Source organism: Dipodomys spectabilis, unplaced genomic scaffold, assembly GCF_019054845.1.
Source record: "Dipodomys spectabilis isolate Male_0828 unplaced genomic scaffold, ASM1905484v1 ptg000092l, whole genome shotgun sequence".
Taxonomy (NCBI): Eukaryota; Metazoa; Chordata; class Mammalia; order Rodentia; family Heteromyidae; genus Dipodomys; species Dipodomys spectabilis.
The window spans coordinates 1,779,123-1,803,276 of record NW_024870769.1 but is presented as its reverse complement, the minus strand read 5'-3'; the positions used below and the strand labels follow the sequence as shown (position 1 = coordinate 1,803,276).

The window sequence follows — 24,154 nt, the reverse complement described above, 5'->3', positions numbered from 1 at the left end:
TATTCTTTTATGATTTTTTGAATTGTGCATGATGTACAGTATTATTTAAAAGAAAGATTATAGCTGAGTGCTGGTGACTCTTGCCTATAATCCTAGCTGAGACCTGGATAATCTCTGTTCAAAGTCAACCTGGGCAGAAAAAGTCATAAAAACTACATTTCCAATTAATCAGTAAAATGATAAAATGGGTAGAGTGACATCCCTTAACAAGAAAGCTGAGCAAGAGTTGAAGGCCCAGAGTTCAAGCCTCAGTACTAGCTATCAATCAAATTATGGGAGAAATAAATAAAACGTGATCCTACTTTTATAAATGAAGTTGTGTTAAGCCTTTACAAAAGAGATAGATATGCTTGGAGGCATGTTTGTGAATGAAAGAAAATAATTATAAATATTTAGTATTTCATTTCACTGCAGAGAAGCACTTTTTCATAAGAGTAATTAGAGGCCAGGCATTGGTGGCTCACACTTGTAATATTTGCATTTTGTTTGCATACTGTTTTTGAGAGTTTCCCTAACTTTGTCCAAGGTTACTGGAACTTATTATCCTCCTGCTACGTCTATCTCCAGAGTATAGGAGTGTACCATTATGCTCCGCTACATTTGGCAATTATGAACTCGAGACAAAAACTACAAAAGCTGCTTAAGAAACAAAATGTGAGCCAAGTTCACACACCTTAATTCTAGCTACTTAGGAGGCTGAGATCTGAGGGTCATGGTTGGATGCCAGTGCATGCAATTAAGTCCATGAGACTCTTATTACCAACTATCCCCCAAAAAGCTGCAAGTGGAGCTGTGGCTCAAGTGGCAGAGTGCGTAGTCTTGAGCAAAAAAGCTTGGAGACAGTGTCCAGGCCCTGAGTTCAAGCTCCAGGACACTATTTGGTTCAGTGAAAAAGGAAACACTAGAAACAAAGGGCATGAAATCAATTGTATACACAAGTAGGAAAAGAAGAAACAGTTTTCATCTTGTCACATAAATCAAATATTTCAATAAATTCCAAACATTTCAATATTTAGGAGAATGAGAAACTCAAGAGATTAACTTTCTAGGAAGATGACAAAAGTCTTTACATATCTCCTTGGCTACTAAGTCTAATCCATTCCAAAAGGTTTTAAGCAACTGGACACATGATCAGGATATAAATGGTTATGAAGAGAACTTACTTATCACCATCTTCAGGCATTCAGGATTATCTTGTATAAGTGGTTCAGCTTGTACTGTTTTACTTAAGAAATTCTTTGATATAAGAGGAAACCTGACTTTAGCAAGGATATCAACCATAAATGGCTGGCGATTAGGTTCATCATATTTCAACCATCTGACTGCAGCATCATAAACCTAAAGAAGAAAAATAGCTTAGTAAAGTTCTTGGTTGGCAGCCACATTTCAATTACCTATGTTTACTCTCATATTGAAGAGGGAAAACCTTATCAGGAGACAATATTTCTCTCTAATATTTTCCTGACTATATTTCATAAGTTTATTGACTCATCTGTAGTATCATAGGTTACCTATTTTCTAGATGTAACTACTAAATAATGTAACTGAGATGATGTTAAGTAGATGGGTTAAAAAATAACAATTCAGCTTCCTTTCTGAAAGTACATTCACCTGAAAGAAGTCTATTGTTCAGTGATATTTCCAATGTATAGTCAGTACCAGGAAAACAAGTTTATCAAGAAGGCTTCTACCCAGGAGATATAAAGATCTTCCATGATTAATTTCAACTAATACACTGCAATTGTCTACTTTCTAGTAAATTTTAAAATATAAAATTCTATACTTAATAAATTATTTATATAGGAATTGTTTTCCGAAATATTGTAGCATTAATTTAACTGCACTGAACAAATTCATTAATGTGCTTTAATTTACAAATTCTTAAGCATATTAAAAATAATTTAATATATATATTTCATTTACCACTTTATGTTTGAGCTAGCTAATTAATTAGACGGTATTAATAAAGCCCAAGTCATTTCTGATATTCTTATGAGTTGAATTGTTACTTTTATTAAAGGACTTTAAATCAGTTTTAGATTTACAGTAAAATTGCAAAGATAATACAGACTTCTGATATATAGCACTTTACACCCAGTTCTTGGTACCTTCAGTATGATACATGAGCTCTAAGAACAATCACTGATACCTGAAAATCCATCTATACATTTTTTAATCTCTTTACTTTTTAACTAATGTTATTTTTCTATCTTATGATCCCATAAAAATACCACATAATAAGGTGCTGGTGGCTCATACTTGTAATATTAGCTACTCAGGAGGTTGAGATATAAGGATCATGTTTCATAGCCAATCTGGGCAAGAAAGTACATGGGACTCTTATATTCAATTAATCACCCAAAACATAGAAATGAAGCAGCAGCTCCAGTGGTAGAGCAGTATCCTTGAGTAAATAAAGCTCAGAGACAGTACCCAGGCCCTGAGTTCAAGTCTCAGGACTGGTGCCAACAAACAAACATACATTAGCTTGTTTGTTTGTAACAAACTAACAAATACTAGTTAGTTGCATTTATTAACTAGGTCACCTTAGGCTTTTCTAGTAAATGACAGTATTTCAGACTTTTCTTATCTTTGATGATCGTAACAGTTTTGAGTTCCAGTCAGGTATTTGAGAGAATGTCTCTCAATTTGAGTTTGTACCATGCTTTATTCATTCAACTAGCTTTTTTGTGTTTTGGTAGGACCAACACAAAGGTGATATGGTATTATAACTATATCAAGAGCACATGTCATCAATATAATTTATTACTGATGTTAACTTGGACTACCTGCAGATAATATTTGTCAGGTTTCTCCAATACAAAACTACTTTTCCTTTCCTTGCATAGAAACCAGTTAATTTTGTAATCATTGCTTTATTTTTTTTTGGACAAAGGGTCTCACTTTATTGCTCAAACTGGTCTTGACCTCTTTAGCCCAAGTGATCCTCCTACCTTACACTTCAGGGTACCTGAGATGCCTGAGATACAGACCCAAGTTTTTTGTCTTTTTTTTTTTTTCCTGAGCTTGTCCTGGGGCTTGAACTCAGGGCCTGGGCACTGACCCTGAGCTTTTTCACTCAAGGCTAGCACGCTACCATTTGAGTCACAGCTCCACTTCTGACTTTTCGCTAGTTAACTGATAATGTCTCATGGACTTTCCTGTTGGGCTAGCTTTGAACTGTGATCCTCAGATTTTAGCCTTCTGAGTAGTAAAGATTACAGGTACAAGCCACTGGTACCTGGCTAGAGCTGAGTTTTTTGTTTTTATTTACAAAAATTAATAGATCTTCTATGCTCAGTCAATTTGCAAATAGATACTATAAGCCTTGAAGAGGACAGGGCAAAAGAATATAGCTTAGTGTAAACTTTTATTTTTAGAACAAAAGCAACTCAAAAAATGTGACCTCATCATTTAGTTTCTAATGCTGCTATTAAGAAATTTTTACCACAAATTTAGTGGCTTAAAACACAGTGAAGGATATGGGGCTGAAAATAAAGATTAAGTCTGTTTATCAAAGTATTCCCTAACTCAGTACCCAAATATCCTGTAGCTCACAGTTCTCACAATTTGCCTGACAGTTCTAGAAGACACAGTGTCAAACAGGTTGTACAGGACTAAAATCAAGGTATGGGAGAGCTACCTGGAGGCTCTATAGGATGAACAATTTCCTTACCTTTTGCGACATCTAACATCTGCCTTCATTTCTTGGCTTGTAGCCTCCCTCCATTTTCAAAGTGAGTAATGGCTGGTCCACTCTTTTGTATACTGTGTATCTTTGAACATTTAAGGATCTTTGTAACTGTATTCGATCTACCTGACTCCCTAATTCCAAGATCCTTTAGGGGTTAGGTATTTGGGGATAGGCATTTTTCTGCATTCCATGGAACCTAGTAGTTTCCTCTCTGTCAAGTGATTAATTTCTCAAATAGCCTGTCCTTATAAAAACTGTGGAGATTCATAGGATTTGGAATCCAGTATTATTGTAAAGAATATATATTCTCTCCTAATATGGCACTTTTCATTAGGTATCTAAATATCAGATATAAAAATTTCCTCATTGATTTCTAAGCAAAATGTGAGAAGGCAATTTAGTCACCTGATCCTCTGCCCTCACAGTGAGAGTGTCCTGGTTGAGCAGATGGGTTACTCGTTTTACATCAAGTTGCAGAAATTCATCAGTTTTGTAAACTTCAGTAAAATGCTGATGAATAAAGTCATCTGCTGTTGCTTTCAGTTCAGGACAATCCAGACACTCTGCAAGCACACTTATACCTAAAAAATGGGAAAAAAAACAAAAACACAAGAGAACAGAAAATTATTTTTAAAAAACCAAAAATATACTAGCACTTGGGAGGAGGAAGAAGGAAAACTGTGAGTTCAAGGCCATCCTGAGCTGCTGTCTGTCTGTCTATAATATATATTCTCTCCTAAAAAGGGAAACCAAACCAAACCAAAAACAAAATAAGGGGCTTAGTTGGTAGAGTGGTAGCCAATAAGTGAAAACATCAGGTACTGAGTTCGAGTCCCAGTCTGCCTAAAACCAAAACAAAACCAACAAAAAACAAACTAAGTAAATATACATCAAAAATAAAAGCATGACTTCAGGAAAATTTTATAGAATTTGAAAAATCTTAACTCTTTTCAGTTCCAATGATATATCTATTTTTGTACCAATATAGACTGTCTTATACTTGATTTTGATATTCAAAGAGCAAGCAAGGGCTTGACTTTATTTGGATATCACTAAGTATTTTCTCTAATACATTTAAAATTTAAAAGTTCTAGTGCTATTTCAACTAGGATAGATTTAGACTTTTGGATTACTCTGAGGATAGGTGACTTTTGAAACATGGAAGAGCTTCATTTAAGGCGACATACATGTAAAGCATACAGTTCAAGCTCCAGTATAGCAAAAACAAACATATAACTTATTTCAAATTCCTTTCGACAAAACTTATTCATACCATTTAGATTTTGGTACAACTTTTAATGTAAACATAATATAAATACACCATTATTAAACACAAAATTTTCTTTATATAAGCCTTACATACTTTCCCTTCCGTCTTTTCCTATTTTACTTTTTGCTTTAGAGAGAGCTTCTGCCCAAATTGGTTTCTTACATTCCACAACAGGAGTCAAAGTATTGTCCATAGGCCAAATCCTTCCTACACACAGTTTCTCTCCTTAGAGGCAGGTAAGTTCTCCCTGTTTCCCTTTTTAAATGTTTGTTTAAAAAAAAAAAAAAAAGGAAGGGAAGAAGAGGGAAAGTTAGGGAAGTAGAGAGAAGTAATACATCTGGCCTACAAAACCTGATATTTGCTATCTACAGACACTTCACAGAAAATTGTAGCAATCCCTCCTCTACAAAGAAAGATGAAAACACTGATTTTCTTTAAAAAATATAATCCTGTGGCATGCTTTCTAAGTATTTTTTTCATGTTTCAAGTTTAAGTTTATGAATAACTCTTCCCCCTGCCTCCACTTCCAAAGATGGGTGCTTACTTTACCTATTCTTTTAAAAAAATTTTTTTGTGCTGGTCCTAGGGCTTGAACTCAGGATGTGGGCACTGTCCCTGAGATTCTTTTATCTCAAGGCTAGTCCTCTGCTGCTTGAGCCACAGTGTGACTTCCAGCTTTTTCTAAGTATTAGAGATAACAGTCTCAAGGGCTTACCTGCCATGGCTACCTTTGAACTGCAATCCTTAGATCTCAGCTTCCTGAGTAGCTAAGATTACAGGCATGAGCTACCAGTACCTGGCTTACTTAACCTACTCCTGTGGTATGTCCTATGTTGCATACTGAACCTCCTTTCTCTGCCCTTTACATTTTGTTGTTGTTTTTCTATGGCTTGAACTTAGGGCTTTGAGCTCTTATTTGGCTTTTTGCCTTAAAACTGGCATTTTACCATCTGAGACACAGCTCTACTTCTGGCTATTTGCTAGTTAATTGGAGATGAGTCTAACAGATTTTTCTGCTGAGGTTGGCATCATACTATAGCCCTCAGATTTCAGCCTCCTGAGTGACTAGGATTATAAACATGAGCCACTAGTGCCCAGTCCACCAGTCCCTTTATTTGCATATAGAGATGAGTAGCTGGATATGACATCTGACCTTAGAGTTTGAGCCAGGAGCCTAAAACTTTAGTTTTAGGTCAATCCCTAGCATAAAAAAAAAAAAAGATAAAAATTTTCTTTTTTAAAAACTGTTATTAACTTATTGAGTTTATTAGTCTCGAATAAAGCACATAGCTATGACTACGGCCATTTAAGCCCTGTTTATTGGCTAAACTAATTGGCAATTTTAAAAATATTTTTTATTGTAAAGACTGTACAGAGGGGTTACAGTTACATGAGTAAGGTAGTGAGTACATTTCCTATCGAGCATTTTTACCCCCTCCTTTGTTTTTCCTCTACCATCCCTCCCTCTCCACCTCCAAATCCCCCTCATCCCCCCCACCCCTGCCAAAGTTGTAAAGTTCATTTTCAACATACTGTCTTGTACATTTCATTGTTACAATGGGTCAACCTGTATGCTTATTTCAGAATTTTGGTATTTCCCTTCCCCTCCCCAAATTAGAAAAATGTATATACAAGATGCCAGGCATGGGAATCGAATACAATGAAAACAGGGGTTATACCATGGGGGAAGACATACAAAAGAAACAAAAAGAATCACATAGTACATTTTAGATATGTTAAAAACAATAGCAAGGAAAAAAAAAGTTGTGTCCCTATCCTGGGGTTCATTTTGCTTAGCATCATCTTATATGGTCATATGTACATAGCTTTTGACCTTTTCTGCTTGTCCTAGACATATACTAGTTATTGCAAACCTATATTTCTTTGGGCCTGGCTTACTTCACTTAGTATAATTTTTTCCAAGTCTTTCCATGTCCTAACAAATGGGGCAGTGTCATTCTTTCTGATGGATGCATAAAATTCCATTGTATAAATATACCACATTTTCTTGATGCATTCATCTACTGAGGGGCATCTGGGTTGGTTGCATATCTTAGCTATGGTGAATAATGCTGTGATAAATATAGTTGTGGTGGTAGCTTTAGTATGGCCTTGTTTGTGATCATTTGGGTAAATGCCCAGAAGTGGAATTGCTGGGCTATAGGGGAGCTCTATGTGTAGTCTTTTGAGGAACCCCCATACTGCTTTCCAAAGTGGTTGAACAAGTTTACACTCCCACCAATAATGCAGTAGGGTTCCCTTTTGGGCACATCCCCTCCAGCATCTGTTGTTATTAGATTTCTTGATCATATCCACTCTAACTGGGGTGAGATGGAATCTTAATATTGTTTTGATTTGCATTTCTTTTATGGCTAGAAAAATTGAACATTTCTTCATGTGTCTATTGGACATTCTTATTTCTTTTTCAGAGAAGTCTCTCTTTAAGTCTTTAGCCCACTTATTAATTGGGAGATTGTTTCTTTGAGGATTAGTTGTTGGGGGATTTAACTTTTTGAGTTCTAAATATATTTTATTTTATTTTTTGTCGGGCAACCTGTATCCTTATTTCAGCATTTTGTTATTTTCCTTCCCCTCCTCAAATTAGAAAAATGTATATACAAGATGCAAGGCACTGACATCAAATACAGTGAAAATGGGTTATACCATGGGGGAAGAACATACAAGAGAAACATAAAAATCACACTGTACATTTTAAATACGTTAAAAACAATAACAATTAAGAAAAAACCACTTGTGTCCCTATCTTGGGACACTTAGCATCATCTTATATGGTCATATGTACATAGCTTTTGACTATTTCTGCTTGTCATAGACTTACACTAGTTACTGCAAATAAGGGACACCATGGGACTTATGTTTCTTTGGGCCTGGCTTACTTCACTTAATATAGTTTTTTCCAAGTCTTTCCATTTCCTAACAAATGGGGCAATGTCATTCTTTCTGATGGAGGCATAGAATTCCATTGTATAAATAGACCACATTTTCTTGATCCATTCATCTATTAAGGGGTCTATTTAGATATAAGACCCTTGTCTGTTGTATGGCTAGTGAAGATCTTCTCCAAATCTGTGGGCTTTCTATTGATCTTGCTGGGCTATGTCTTTTGCCATGCAGAAGCTCTGCAGTTTCATGCAATCCCATTTGTCCAACCTTTATTTGTTGTGTTTCTAGGTCTTCATTAAGAAAATTTTGGCCTGTGCCAAGGAGCCCTAGATATTTCTCCTATTCCTTCCTGTAATATTTTCAGGGTGTCTGCTTTTACTTTGAGGTCTTTGATCCATTTGGAGTTGATTCTGGTGCAGGGTGATATATAAGGATCTAGTTTTAGTTTTCTTTTAGCTTTAGTTTTCTATAGGTGTTTAACCAATTTTGCCAGCACCATTTACTGAAGAGGCTGTCTTTCTTCCATTCTATTTTTTTTAGCTCCCTTATCGAAGATTAAGTGGCTATAGGTCTGTGGGTTCATTTCTGGATCTTCAGTTCTATTCCACTGGTCTTCTATTCCCGGTCTGTTCTTGTGCCAGTACCAAGCTGTTTTGATTACTATGGCTTTGTAGTAGAGTCTGAAACTTGGTATTGATATTCTTCCAACACTGTTCTTTCTGCTAAGGATTGGTTTTTCTATTCAGGGTGTTTTATTGTTCCCTATGAATTTTTGGGTTGCTTCTTCTATTTCACTGAAGAATGAGGTTGGAATATTGATAGGTATCACACTGAATATGTAGCTAGCCTTTAGCAGTATTGCCATTTTCATGATGTTGATCCTTCCAATCCAGGAGTATGGGAGGTTTTTCCACTTCCTTCATTCTCCTTTAATTCCCCTGTTCAGGTTTTTAAAGTTTTCATTACAGAGGTCCCTCACTTCTTTAGTTAACTCTCAGGTATCTTCTTTTTTTGTGGGGCTATTACAAAAGGAGTTGCTTTCTCAATTTCAGTCACACTCTTCTTATTATTGGCATACAGAAAAGCCATTGATTTTTGAGGGTTAATTTTATACCCTGCTACTTTGCCCAAGTTCCAGATCAGCTCGAGTAACTTGGTAGTGGAATCCATGGGGTTCTTTAAATACAAGATCATGTCATCAGCAAAGAGGGAGAGTTTTACTTCATCTTTCCCTATTTGGATCCCCTTTATGTTTGCATCTTACCTTGTCTTATTGCTCTAGCTCAGCATTCCAAAACTAAATTGAAGAGACATGGAGAGAGTGGACATCCTTGTCACATTCCTGAATTTAAAGGAAATGGCTTTAGCTTTTCACCATTAAGTATAATGCTGGCTGTAGGTTTGTCATATACAGCCTTTATTATATTGAGAAATGTTCCATGGATTACTAGTTTTTCCAGAACTTTCATCATAAAGGGGTGTTAGATCTTGTCGAACGCTTTTTCTGCATCTATTGAGATAATCATGTGGTTCTTATCCTTGCTCTTGTTGATGTGATGAGTTATATTGATTTGCGTAGATTGAACCAGCTTTGCATCCCTGAAATGAATTCTGTTTTGATTGTGGTATATGATCTTTTTGTTGAGTTGTTAAGGTCGATTGGCCAAAATTTTGTTGAGAAGTTTTGCATTGATGTTCATGAAAGAAATGGGTCTATAGTTCTTATTTGTTTTTCCTTTTTTTTTTTTTTTTTTGGTCGGTCATGGGGCTTGAACTCTGGGCCAGAACACTGTCCCTCAGCAATTCAGCTCAAGGATAGCACTCTACCATTTGAGCTACAGTGCTACTTCTGGTTTTCTGGTGTTTTACTGGAGATAAAGAGTTTCATGGACTTTTCTGCCCGGGATGGCTTTGAACTGTGATCCTCAGATCTCAGCCTCCTGCGTAGCTAGGATTATAGGCATGAGCTACCAGCGTCTTTCTCTTTGTTTGATACATCCCTGCCTGGTTTTGGGATGAGGGTTATGATGGCTTAAGAGTTTGGTAGTGAACTCTGACTTTCAATTTCATTGAAGAGTTGGAGGAGTATTGACGTGAGTTTTGCTTTGAAGGACTTATAGAATTCAGCTGTAAATCTATCCGGTCCTAGGCTTTTGTTGGGTGGGAGGTCTCTTATTGCTATTTTGATGCTTGATATGGGTCTGTTAAGTTGATTTAACTCACCTTGGTTTAGTTTGGGCATGTCAATCTTTGCTAGAAATTTTTTCATTTCTTCCAGATTCTCAAACTTATTAGCATAAAGGTTTGAGAATTATTCCCTTATAATGTTCTGAATCTTGGTTGTTTCTGTGATGATGTTTCCATTCGCAGCTCTGAATTTATTTGGGTGTGTTCTCTCCTTTTCCTGATCAGATTTGCTAAGGGTCTGTCAATTTTGTTAATTTTTTTGAAGAATCAACTCTGTTTTGTTGTTTCTTTCAATGGTGTTTGTGGACTCTAATTCATTTAATTTTAATTATTTGTTTCCATCTACTGGATTGGGGTTTAGCTTGTTGCTCTTTTTCTGAAGACAAAAATTTTCTAAATAATTCTTCAGTTAAATTTCCAAGTGCTGAGAAAGGGACTGGAGAAAACAGATGTCCCCTTATGGTAAATTTCTACTTTTATTACACTGTACTTAAAGGATGGGGCCTGTTTCTCTTGTTTTCTAAGGAGCTCCAGATTTTCTGTTGCTGGTGACAAGAACTTGTAAGTACTCCAAGTAAATATGAAAAGAGTTTGTATTCTCTCATCACAGGGTAAGACATTACATAATTATCCAAAAATTTTGTTATTCAAAACTTTTCTACTTTTTCTAAGATTTTGCAATTTCTAAGTAATTCTTTAGCTGTTAGCAGCTCAATACAATTCCTTTCTATTTAAACCAGCAAGCTTATTTTGCTTGCAACTATGAACCAGAACAGTATTATCTTAAATTCTATCTTTCATTTGGTTGTAGTACTTCTTGAATTTTTTCTTAGTATTTTTTTAGAATGTATACATACATATATATCTGGTTATACATTTTCATTAATATCATAAATGAATAATATCTTAGAGCATAATTCTCTTGTATTTGCAAATCTTGTACTGTTACCTTATAATTTGGGGCTGCAGATTTTATTATTGTAATTCTGTGGGGCAAGTGGTAACTCTTTTAACCTGGGCTAGTTTGGCTCATTTCTATTGTCAATTGGTTGTCTGGATGGGGTGGACAGTTTAAACTAGCTTCATTCACATACCAGGTAATAGGCGTGATGGTTGGTCTTGGGGAGGTCAGTTAGAGCAACTCATCTGTGTCCTAACTAGACTAGCCTTCATGTTGTGGCAGCAAAACAGTTCATGGCAGTTAAAGTGGGCAATGCCCAATGCACATTTTCAAGGCTAAAGTAAGTCAAGAGGCAGCACCTAGATTATAAGGAGGGAAAACAGACTCCATTACTTAGGAACTACAAAATCACATTGCAAAAAGGTATATAGATAGGGAAGGCTATTAGACAGCCCTTCATCACTGTAAAAAAAAAACCAAAACCACCCAAAATAAAACAAACAAACAAACAAAAACCCTTGCTATCAATAACTTAAAGGAGAAAAGATTTTATAGGTCTAAAGTCTCAGAGGTTTCATTCCATTTTGTACAGTTACAATGTTAAGCCACCAACCTAAATGTAATTACCAATAACTGGAAATAAAAAAATATCACTAGGATATATGTAAGAAAGGAATACCTTAGTCCACTGATCAGGCCTGAGTATAACTTAGCCTAAAAGTTAATTTTTTCGGTCATGAAGCTTGAACTCAGGCCCTGGGGGCTGTCTGTGAGCTTTTTTGCACAAGCTAGTACTCTACCATTTTGAGCCACAGAACCATTTCTGATTTTCTGTGGGTCAATTGGAGATAAGAGTCTCATAGACTTTCCTGCTTGGTTTCACTTTGAACAGTGATCCTCAGATCTTAACCTCCTGAGTAGCTAGGATTACAGGCATGAACCACCAGTACAGAAGTAAAAACATATTTTTTTTTTTTTTTGGCAGTCGTGGGGCTTGAACTCTGGGCTTGGGTGCTGTCCCTGAGCTCTTCAGCTCAAGGCAAGCGCTCTACCACTTGAGCCACAGCACCACTTCCAGTTTTCTAGTGGTTTACTGGAGATAAGAGTGTCTCGGACTTTCCTGCCTGGGCTGGCTTTGAATTGCAATCCTCAGATCAAAGCCTCCTGAGTAGCTAGGATTACAGGCATGAGACATCAGCGCCCAGCAAAAGTTAATTTTTTTAAGCCAAAAAAGTTTGATTCTTCCTTTTCTTCCAACTGATTCTTTGGAAACTCCTATTTCTTCACATTAGTGTTCATGTCTTCCTCTCAAGTCTTCCATACTTTCACAAATGACTTTTTCTTTGCTATTTGTTTGGTATCATGAAGCAATGTTCCCTGTCTGATCTTCCTTAGTTTGAGTCTTGTATCTATTGTTTTTAATTTGATTGAAAGTCAAAAATATAAAATTATGAAGGTTTTCCTGTTCAAATGCATCCTTTCTTTTTCTTACATTGGAAATGTTCTTTCCATTTCTTACATGCATTTGTCAACAGGAGCCATTCTTTTAGGTTGTTTAGCATGATTTAGCATCAAACTACTAGGTTTCCCCAAGCTTTCTGTAAGTCTTGACTAATCTAATCACCAGAGAATTGATAAAAATTGCCATTTAAGAAATTCCATCAGTCTGTTCATTTGCATAGCTGTCTTCCTTCCTGCTTCATTTAGTCCAGTTCCTTTTTTCTGGACATTAGGACATTCTCAATTTTATCCCCTTTGCCTATATTTTATTATTTTTTCTGAAATTAATCTGCTTCCTTTTACTTGCTTTCTAGTTCCCCTCTGTGCCCACAGTGCCAGTGTGTGCAGAAAGGAACACCAAAATGTCCTAAAGGAGGAAGGTTTATCATTACATTTTTCTTTACTGAAAGACACAATGAAGAGTAAAACAAAACTAAATAAAAACCCCAAATCCGAATCTGGTATTTCTTACCAAGACAATTTGAAGCATCAACTTGTTCTTTCAAAAATTCAACACACATTTTCTTCACAGGTTCAATCTGGTACTGATTTGCTGCATCTAACAAAGACTGAACATTGTTGCTATTCACAGAAATCCTGCAAATAAGTTAAACAATATTAATTTCAAGTAATTTTTTATTAAATAATGCTATTGTAGAATCCTAGTAAGGTATGGGATTCGCAAACTCGTCCACCTTTATAGCTTTTCGTTCTGAAGAATTTGGAGCATTCTTTGCTATGGTATTATTACTCTTCTAAAACAGAAACAATCCTTAACTCACCTAGCAGTATAAGCAAATTCCACAAGTTGTTCAATAATGTCAGGTTCAGCATCTTTAAGTTCTACTTCAAAGGACTTCGACTCAAGCATGTTAGCTAAAATTGAAGTGGAGAAACAAAAATGGCATCAGGATCACCACAAATTTAATTGAGAAACCCACAGCATCTAAACTAGATTCAGTTTTTCCAATCTCAAAATAATTTAGTAGTACTCTTAAATTGTTACAAGCAAAATGCCTGATGTAGCTCCAACAAATTTATGAGAACAATGATTGCAAAAATATATGGAACAATGATATATTGCATGCAAAGCTGTTATTTCTTCTAGGAATTTTTGTAGGTAGCTAGAACACCAAAGAGAAAACTTCAGACAGGTATGTTATTTAACCTGATTAAGATCATATAACAGTACTAAGTAGAGGATCTAGAACATAGACCAAAATCTAGGTGTTGTGATCACTATAATATGCTATATTTCATTTTTCTTTCTTTTTAAAGTCTAACTTGCTAGATTGTATCTTTTTTTTTTTTTTAACTTGGAGTCCACCTAATTCTTAAAGAGAAAAGAAAAGCATTCTTTTTACCTTAAGATACTTACTGGTGAACATTAAGTTAAAGAAATGACTGGCTGCAGCGAGGACAACACGATGTGCAGGTATCTTTCTGTCCTGGACCATGAGGATTACATCACACAATGTTTTCTAATCAAAAAGGAAAATACTTAAATTAAAAAGGACTCACTAGGCCTAGTTGGCAATACATATAAAACAGTTGCTAACCACATCACTATTAACCAGTGTTTTTAACTTAATAAATCCCTTCTTTTTCCACCATAGAACTTGTTTTGAAGATACTCTGGAGGCAGTTGCTATCAAGTGGCACCAAAATCTGGATTAAACTTCCCAAAAGTCAGGGAGAAAATGTTCTTCATAGTTAAAAACAAAAAGGCTACTTCAAGGAAGCCAAAACTTTTTTTTCCTGGCACAAGGTCTAAGGAGTTTTTTTTTTCTTTTTCTTTTCTTTTTTTTTTTTGTTGGTCGTGGGGCTTGAACTCTGGGCTTGGGCGCTGTCCCTGAGCTCTTCAGCTCAAGGGGAGCACTCTACCTCTTGAGCCACAGCACCACTTCCAGTTTTCTAGTGGTTTATTGGAGGTAAGAGTCTCATGGACTTTCTGCTTGGGCTGGCTTTGAACCATGATCCTCAGATCTCAGCCTCCTGAGTAGCTAGGATTACAAGCGTGAGCCACCAGCACCGGGCTTGGTGGACTTTTCTGACAAAACCTAAATGACATAATAGCAGTACCTTTGACAATTTTTCAAACATAACAATTATTTTGTATCTATATAACCTTAATATGATATAAAACATATATAACATATACAACATTTCCCAAGAAAGTAGCCTTCAGAGATCTAAACTGAAATAGACATAATGCAGAATACACAGAGTAGATGAACTAACTGTCCTTTCATTAATCTTCCCTCAAATATCTCTTCTTTCAAACATGTCTAATGAAAACTGGATAGCATCGTCTCAAATCTGGTTTTCTGACCACAGCTAACGTGTTGTCACTTTAGGCTGCTGAAATAAGATAGGTCTAGAGTAAATAATCTAAGAAGTTGGAAAATTTCATTCATTCATTCTTTGGTATTACAAATTGAACTCAGACCCTTGAGCTTGCTAGGCAAGAATTCTACCACTAGAGTAACATCCCCCAGTCCTTGATTAAAATTTTTTTAAAGGATTATTGTAGCCCTTACAAATTAAAATAATTTTTTCAATAAAATACTTAATGAAGCTAAAGGTTAGACTTATTTGAGTGCCTACAAAGTATTAAAAAGCATTCTCCTAGGCACTGGAAATAGGAGGCATTAACAAATATACTGAAGAGTAAAACTGTCACTCATAAATCTAAATAAAGGCTCAGTAGCTCAGCAGGTATTACATATACAAATTTAACTATTTGATTAAATAGCAAGCATTTTACAGTACTACTTCATAGTTTTTAGATATTACTTGAAGATTTGTTAAAGGGCCATAGGCTAGCAGACTAATTTTTCTTTAAATCAAGAAACTTGAGGTTTGAAAGTAGAATAAATTTATAGGTACTAAAGATATTTATTCATATACTGTTTTGTAGAATGGTAACTTCTTTGTACAACTACTTAAAGATAACAATAAAAATATTAAAAAAGTATCTAGCGAGCTTTAAATGTAAGTAGTTCATTAATATACGTCCTCATCACCTCTTTTATCATTCTCCCCCATCCTTCCCAACATCTTTTCCTTCAATTTTCTGAATTTTGCAGATATGCATTAAATGTTATGATTTCATCCCCACCTCCTTTCCTCTCTTCATCGGTCAAGGTAAAAAGAGTAAGTTTCTATGAAATTGAAAGGAAAGCCATGAAAGTAGTATGACTCTCCAACTGGAGAGGGGCCCAAAGAGGAGTCTCTAATTTTTTTTTAAGGTATAAGTAAGTACATTTTAATCTAAGATTAATCTGTATGTACATATTAATGTTACTGTATGTGTGGGGATGAAGTAGGAAGGATCATTTGTGTCCAAATGGTACATTTATTTAACTATGCTGCAAGTCAGGACTCACCTATAATTTTACCTCTTACTAATGAAAGATGTATATTTTCACAGACAGACAGATACCCAGGTAGACTGGAGATATGAAATGTAACAATTCCTTGAAACTAGGGTAATATAACCTAAAACAACAAAAAGCATTAGCTTTGGAGCAGTACACGTTCACATATTAAACTTAAGGGGGAAAAACTTGCAATTCCTCTGTTCATGTCCTACCACATTTACTATATCTTTATTAATCTCAGGTTTTGAATTTTTATCTTTTATAAACAGCATAGGTTTATGTGACTACTATGGTTTGAATGTTTCCTCCAAATCTCAGTTGAAATTTAATTGCTATTTTAATTGATATTAAGAGGGTAGGCCCTTTAAAAGATGATTAGGTTATGAGGACTCTGCCCTCAGTTATTATGGAAGTGGTTTCCTGACAAAAAGGGTAAGGTTTGACAAGTTTCTTGTCTTTGCCTCTTGCCTTTCTGCCTTCTATCATGTTATAACAGAACATGAAGGCCATGGAGAAATACTGGTAACATGTTCTTGAACTTACCAGCCTCTAGAACCATGAATCAAATAAACTATTGTTTATAAATTACCTAGTTTGTGGTATTGTATTATACTACAGCAAAAAATAGACTAAGGTTGATTTTGAAGTTATCCCTATTTTTAGTAGGATTTAGTTTATTTATTTAAGTTTAATATAACATTTAGGTTTATATATGCCATCTTCTGTTATACTATTTATTATGCTTCTTTTTGTCTTCCTTCTTCTTTAGCAGACAGTTAAAATTCCAGTTGCTATTTAGTTGACATTTTCTTTGCACATTTTTCTTAGTTTATGGACTTCCACATCTGCCAAATATTTTCTAATTGCACCCAAAGTATATTAACCAAAAATGTTTAAATGTAAGATTTCCTGACATAGAAACAGAAGGACCAACTGCAAACACATCTTATAAAGCCAGCATTACATTCATACCAAAACCAAGTAGGGATCCAATGAAAAAAGAACTATGGACCAATCTCTCTGATGAACACAGATGCAAAGCTCTTCACTAAAGTACTTGCCAACAGAATTTGGCAACTAATCACAAGAATTATGCACTATGATCAGGTAGGTTTTATTCCAGAGATGGCAAGGCTGGTTTAATATATGTAAGTCAATAAAAGCAATGTATCACATCAATAAAGCCAAAGATAAGAATCACATAATTATCTCCATAGATGCAGAAAAAGCTTTTGGTAAAATTCAACATCCATACCCATTTAAAGCTCTGGAGAAGCTAAGATTAGAAAGAACCTACCTCAAAATAATAAAGGCTATATATGCCAGACCAACAGCCAACAACATACTAAATGGTGAAAAACTAAAACCATTTCCTTTAAAATCAGGAACAAGGCAAGGATGTCCATTCTTTTCACTTCTTTTCAATATAATTCTGGAGCTCTTACCTGGAGCAATTAGGCAAGAGAAAAACATAAAAAGAATATACATGGAGAGAGAAGTTAAACTATCCCCATCTGCAGGCATAATTTTTTGTTGTTGTTGTTGGTCATGGGACTTGAACTCAGGGCCTGAGCGCGCTGTCTCTGAGCTGTTTTGCTCAAGGCTAGTACTCTACAACTTGGAGCCACAGCGCCACTTCTGGATTTTTTTTCTGGTGGTTAATCAGGGATAAGTTTCATGGACTTTCCTTCCTGGGCAGGCTTTGAACCGTGATCCTCAGATCTCAACCTGCTGAGCAGCTAGAATTACAGGTATGAGGCAACAACACCTGGCTGCAGACATAATTTTTTAAAATTATTTTACTGTTATTATTATGGTGTGTACAGAGGGGTGACCATTTCACAAGTCAGGTAAGCAGTAGTTTTTTGTTTTTGTTTTTGATGGCACCCCTTCCTGAGAGGACATGGTTTTATATCTTGAGGACCTGGGAAACTCCATCACCAAGCTCCTAGAGCTGATCAATAACTTAGGTGAAGTAGCAGGATACAAAACTCAACCCACAGAAGTCAGTAGCCTTTCTGTGTACTAACAATCTCTCTCTCTCTCTCTCTCTCTCTCCACACACACACACACCGTATATATATATATATATATATATATATATATATATATATATATATATATATATGCACACATACACACACAAACATTTATGTCCAAATTAAAAGAGGAAGGAAGGTAAGTATTTTTATCTAAGCAATGTCAACTTTTTAAGATAGAAAGAAAAAGAAGCTATTTAGAAGCAGGTCCACTAGTCAGCAAAGGATGCCTGAAAGGGATAATAGATGCAAATAAATAGCCCATTTTGTTATAAATAGGTAAGAGAAACATCTGCTGCTGAGTTGGCAAGATAGGGAAAATTGAAATGCTAAAACAGTCAAACTGGCTCCTATGGAACCACAGACCTTAAAGAAATATGTTATTGGCCATTTTTCGGCTACACACAAATGAAGGTGAGAGAAAAGACTCCCCCAAACAGGATTCATAGATATGAGTAACTTCAGACCAGGATAGAATCATATGGCACAAAGATGAAGAACAATCAGGAGACTAAAACTGTAGAGAATGTAAGGCTGCAAATTGTGCTTTCCAGAATTGCCTGCAACTAATGTGGATCACTCTTCCTTCAAGCTCTGTCATTAGATAAGCCTTATTCAGCATTAGTTGTCAAGAACACAGGGTCCAAAAAGCAAGTTTAAATTAACCATAAATATATATGATGGACAATGGGGAGAAAAAGAAAACTGTACATGACCTAGTGGCTGATTCTATCACTCTGAAAATTTTCTAACATTTTGTGACCCTAAAAGAATTTGTTAGAGAAGCACAATATATATACATGTGGTCTTTACATAGAGGGTAAATAGTCCCACTAAGCTCCTGGTAGAGAATTCTTCCCAGCTGAGTTGAGTTTGACTATCAGTAAACCATAGATAGTAACATAGATGGCAACCTGTTAAGGCCAAAGCCAAGATTTGCTTTTCTCATTTTCTTTGATAACCATCTGTTAACAAGAAGTTTCTGTTCTGTTTTTGGCCAGAAATAACATGAGCTAGACTATATAATAATCTGTTAGTATTTGTGAAGTGTACTACAGAGATGGAATTGTCTATTTTCAGTTTTCTGGAGCAACACTGTGCTATTTTTAAACATTTTAAGGCCCCATGTCATACAAAAAAGGTGTGGGACCAACTATCCTGAAATGGAGAATTTAGCTTTGGATCTGTCACACTAACTAAATCTGTTTCACCAGAAGACAGTTTAGCCTGCAGCTGCTGAAAGAGCTATCCTGAGCAAGAGCTTTCTGATGAGGAGGCTGTGTCATATAAGAAACGAGAACAGGTATTTAGAACTTATTTGCCTTTTAAGTCAGAGGGAGAGAATTGACATGCTAAATTTGGAAGGTTTTATGTTGCTAGAATGGAATCAGATATGGTGGCTTAAGTTCTGTCATTTGGTTCACTGCAGAATATTCAAGAGCTATGGATAAGTCATAAATCTGGTCTGGGAAGTTGGCTCAGTGGTAGAGTGCTTGTCTCAGATGCATGAGGCCCTAGGTTTGATTCCTCAGCATCACATAAGCAGAAAAAACCTGAAAGTAGCGCTGTGGCTCAAGTGGTAGGGTGCTAGCCTTGAGCTGAAGAGCTTAGGGACAGCACCCAGGTCCAGAGTTCAGGCTCCATGACCACCACCACCACCAAAGTCATAAATCTGAGATGAGAAACAGAAGTTGAACTTCCAGCCTGTAGTTAATGTCTTAAGGCCTATGTTAATTTAACACATATCTACCCATATCACAGCTTTCTGGAATAAAAATTTAAATAACCTCCTAAAGTGGTGGATAGAAAAAAGAATAGTTATTGACAGAGAAGAGAAGCTTCACTAAGTACTGAAGATAGAACAAAGCAGTTCCTGTTCTGGTGGTGGTAGTATTGTTTTAAAGAAAATCCAAAAGATGAGGCAAACTTAGAAATAAAATGACAGTTATGGCTGGGTGCCAACGGCTCACACCTGTAATCTTAGCTACTCAGGAGGCTGAGATCTGAGGATCACAGTTCAAAGCCAGTTCAGGCAGGAAAGTCCATGAGACTCTTATCTCCAATTAACCACCAGAAAATGGGAAGTGGAGCTGTGGCTCAAAATTGTAGAGTGCTAGCCTTGAAAGCTCAGGGACAGCACCCAGGCATGAGTTCAAGCCCCATGACGAACAAACAACCAACAAAAAAAGACAGTTACCTGGTCCAGTTAACTTGTGTTAGAGCTTCAGTGCCTAAATTGTACCACTTAGCTCTCTGAAATTCTCAACATAGGGAGCTATTATGAAGATCGAAACTCAAGTAAGACACAATAAAACACAATGCCAAATGAGGATCAAGTTCTTGGTGATCCCCCATATGCACTGGTAAAACAAAGCTGAAAAATGAGGCTTTGCTTGAGAAGCCAAGGCAGCAAGGCCTTAAAATCACCTGTAAATACCCCAGTTATCGACATCCACATATCCTAGAAGGGATAAAAGAGGAATAGTTGGGTGTAAGCCCAACTCATGGAGCCTACAATAACACACACCTTAACAGTCCTGCTTAGCAGATGGAAGCTTTAAGAAGAACATACTTCTTTTTTTTTTTAATTTAATTTAATTTTTTTTTTGTGAACATACTGTACAGAGGGGTTACAATTACATGGGCAGGATAATGCATACATTTCTTACCAAGCATTGCAGCCTCCTCCTTTGTTTACCCTTCACATCCCTTCCCTACCTCCCCCCTACCGCCCCACCACCCAATCCTCCCCCCTCCTCCCCCCCCTCCCCGCACCAACGTTGTAAAGCTCGTTTTCTACATAACCTTGTACTTCTCATTGTTGCAACAGGTCCACCTGTATCCTTAAACGACTTGTTTTTCCCCATCTCCTCCACAATTTATACTGACATCAAATATAGTGATAGAAGGGATTATACTGTGGGGGAGGGACACACAAAGCAATAAATAGATAATCTTATATATGCGTTAGAAACAAATGCATGAAATAAAAAAGCATTAAAATACATATCTAAGGGTTCATTTTCCTAACATCACATTATCTGACCTTTTCCGCTTGACTCATACATATACTAGATATTGCAAATAAGGGAAACCATGGGACCTATGTTTCTTTGGGCCTGGCTTACTTCACTTAATATAATTTTTTCCAAGTTTTTCCATTTCCTAACAAATGGGGCAGTGTCATTCTTTCTGATGGAGGCATAGAATTCCATTGTGTATATATACCACATTTTCTTGATCCATTCATCTACTGAGGGGCATCTGGGTTGGTTCCAGATCTTAGCTATGGTAAATAATGCTGCAATAAACATAGTTGTGCTGGTAGCTTTAGTGTGGTTTTGTTTGTAAACATTGGGGTAAATGCCCAAAAGTGGGATTGCTGGGTCATAGGGGAGCTCTATGTGAAGTCTTTTGAGGAACCTCCATACTGCTTTCCAAAGTGGTTGAACAAGTTTACACTCCCACCAACAATGAAGTAAGGTTCCCTTCTGTCCACATCCCCTCCAGCATCTGTTGTTGTTAGAGTTCTTGATTATAGCCATTCTAACTGGGGTGAGGTGGTATCTCCATGTTGTTTTGATTTACATTTCTTTTATGGCTAGGGAGGTTGAGCATTTCTTCATGTGTCTATTGGCCATCCTTCTTTCTTCTTCAGAGAAGTTTCTCTTCAAGTCTTTAGCCCACTTATTTATTGGGCAGTTGTTTCTTTGAGGATTTGTTGTTGGGGGATTTAATTTTTTGAGTTCCAAGTATATTTTAGATATGAGACCCTTGTCTGTTGTATGGCTAGTGAAGATCTTCTCCCAATCTGTGGGCTTTCTATTGATCTTGCTAGCTATGTCCTTTGCCATGCAGAAGCTCTGCAACTTCATGCAATCCCATTTGTCCAACCTTTCTTTGATTTGTTGTGTTTCTGGTTCTCTATTAAGATAATTTCAGCCGGAGCCAAGGAGACGTAGGGTTTCTCCTATTCCATCCTGTAATGTTTTCAGAGTGTCTGCTTTGACTTCGAGGCCTTTGATCCATTTGGAGTTGATTCTGGTGCAGGGTGATATATAAGGATCTAGCTTTAGTTTTCTACAAGTAGTTAACCAATTTTGCCAGCACCATTTACTGAAGAGGCTGTCTTTCTTCCATTCTATTGTTTTAGCTCCCTTATCGAAGATTAGATGGCTATAGGTCTGTGGGTTCATTTCTGGATTTTCAATTCTATTCCATTGGTCCTGAGGTCTGTTCTTATGCCAATACCAAGCTGTTTTGGTTACTATGGCTTTATAGTAGAGTTTGAAATTTGGTATTAATATTCCTCCAGCAGTGTTCTTTCTGCTGAGGATTGTTTTTGCTATTCGGGGTCTTTTATTGTTCCATATGAATTTTTGGATTGCCTCTTCTATTTCCTTGAAGAATGAGGTTGGAATTTTGATAGGTATCGCGTTGAATTTGTAGATAGCCTTGGGAAGTATTGCCATTTTCACGATGTTAATCTTTCCAATCCAGGAGCATGGGAGGTTTTGCCATTTTCTAAGTTCTGTTTTGATTTCCAAGAAGAACATACTTCTTATCAGAGAAATCTTACCATTTAAACAGTAATGCTGGGGCTGGGAAGATGGCTCAGTGGTAGAGCGCTTGCCTTGCATGCATGAGGCCCTGGGTTCAATTCCTCAGCACCATATAAGCAAAAATAAAAAAGCCGGAAGTGGCGCTGTGGCTCAAGTGGTAGAGCGCTAGCCTTGAGCTGAAGAGCTGAGGGACAGCGCCCAGGCCCTGAGTTCAGGCCCCATGAACGGACCCAAAAAAAAAAAACAGTAATGCTCTAAAAGTTTTAACTTAGATTTGGCCCCTCTCATAAGGCAAAATTAGGAAGAAGACAGATGAATTCAAAACACTTTCTTTCAGATGAAATGATTTTAACAAAATGATACAAAAACACTACTACAAAACTGGCTAAATGAACATATGATTGAAGAGTAGGTTGAGATCAGAAAAGGTAAGGTTCTAAAAGCCAGTAAAGGAAAAATATCTATTATAAATTCATAACATCAAAAAAACCCTATCAGTCACTATGCCATTTGCAATGAATGTTTTTTCATTTTTCATTTCATCTTCTTCCTCTTCCATGATAGCACATGATCCTATCACATAAGTCTCTGGATAGAATCTTCTGGTTTTCTGATTCCACATCACCAATATAAATGTTTTCTTTTTTCCTACTTCAGAAAAGGAATTGACCCCTCCAACTGAAATTAATCACAATTATTTTGGATCTCAAATCAGAAATTATTAACTGTCCATTCTATTCCTCATATGGTCAACCTTTACATCTCAAATGACACTAGTTTTAAAAAATATTTTATATTCTACTAATTTAAACAAATAAATCCAAACAAGCAAGCTTCATTTGACTGCCTCAATCCCTTCAGGATCATATCTAAAAAAAGCTATCTCTATTTCAAGTCTTATTTAGTTCAACTCATACCTGTCTGATTCCTATCTGTCTCTCCATCCAAATAACTCACTACAGTCAGCAAATCCCTCTGTGGCTACATTCTGTCAGCTTTAGTTATGTTCTTACTTTGACCTCTCATTAGCTTCAAAATTGGCAATCCTCTTTTTGAAACTATTTCTTCCATGATTTTCAAAATTCTTACATTTTTCTCCTGTTCTTCTGGCCATTCCTTTCCCATCTCGTTCACAGGCTCATTGCAGCCTTTATCCTAGACTCTCAACTCTTCATAGCTTCAAATGCAGATAATTCACAAGTTTACACTTCTAACCCACAACTCTCCAGATCTGTATACTAACCATATATACTGTAAAGTCCCACTGACATCCCAACTTGACAATAACAAATTATAAACCTTTCTCCAATTCTCTGGTGCATGTCCATCTAGTTATGCATTATAAGATACCAAAATTCATTAGTATTATAATTTGTATTAAATCCAATCAACCACTAGCCATGGTAAAACAACAAATTAACACTTATTGACATGTCTTATTTTCAGTACTGCTTTAAGTTATCCTAGTTTGCTTATTACAACCACATATATTAGTCATACTCACTTAGCCTTGTTGATTTTATTGCCTAATTAAAAATATATATCAGTCACATTGTCTGTACTGCAACAATGACATCTAAAGGCTTACTAACAACCACTGAGGACTCTCTAGTTCATCCAGTACAAAGCAAAAGCCATGTTTTTCTTTTTTAAAATACAACATTCCTTCTCCCATTAACAAAAGGTTTTTTAGAATAAAAGCAAATTCTACTAA

The 24,154-nt window shown here is 36.2% G+C and overlaps 1 protein-coding gene across 2 annotated transcripts in view; it reads right to left on the bottom strand.

Annotated features, from left to right (window-relative positions):
- Nucleotides 1-24,154, bottom strand: part of Klhl7 (kelch like family member 7) — a 58,233-nt gene that overhangs the window by 22,350 nt on the left and 11,729 nt on the right. For both annotated transcript variants that reach the window (XM_042684983.1, XM_042684984.1), the window contains exons 2-6: nucleotides 13,835-13,937; nucleotides 13,239-13,332; nucleotides 12,929-13,053; nucleotides 4,100-4,275; nucleotides 1,164-1,338 (exon numbers count right to left, since the gene is read on the bottom strand). In XM_042684983.1, the coding sequence (XP_042540917.1) occupies nucleotides 1,164-1,338; nucleotides 4,100-4,275; nucleotides 12,929-13,053; nucleotides 13,239-13,332; nucleotides 13,835-13,937 (673 nt within the window). The remainder of the gene's footprint in view (nucleotides 1-1,163; nucleotides 1,339-4,099; nucleotides 4,276-12,928; nucleotides 13,054-13,238; nucleotides 13,333-13,834; nucleotides 13,938-24,154) is intronic.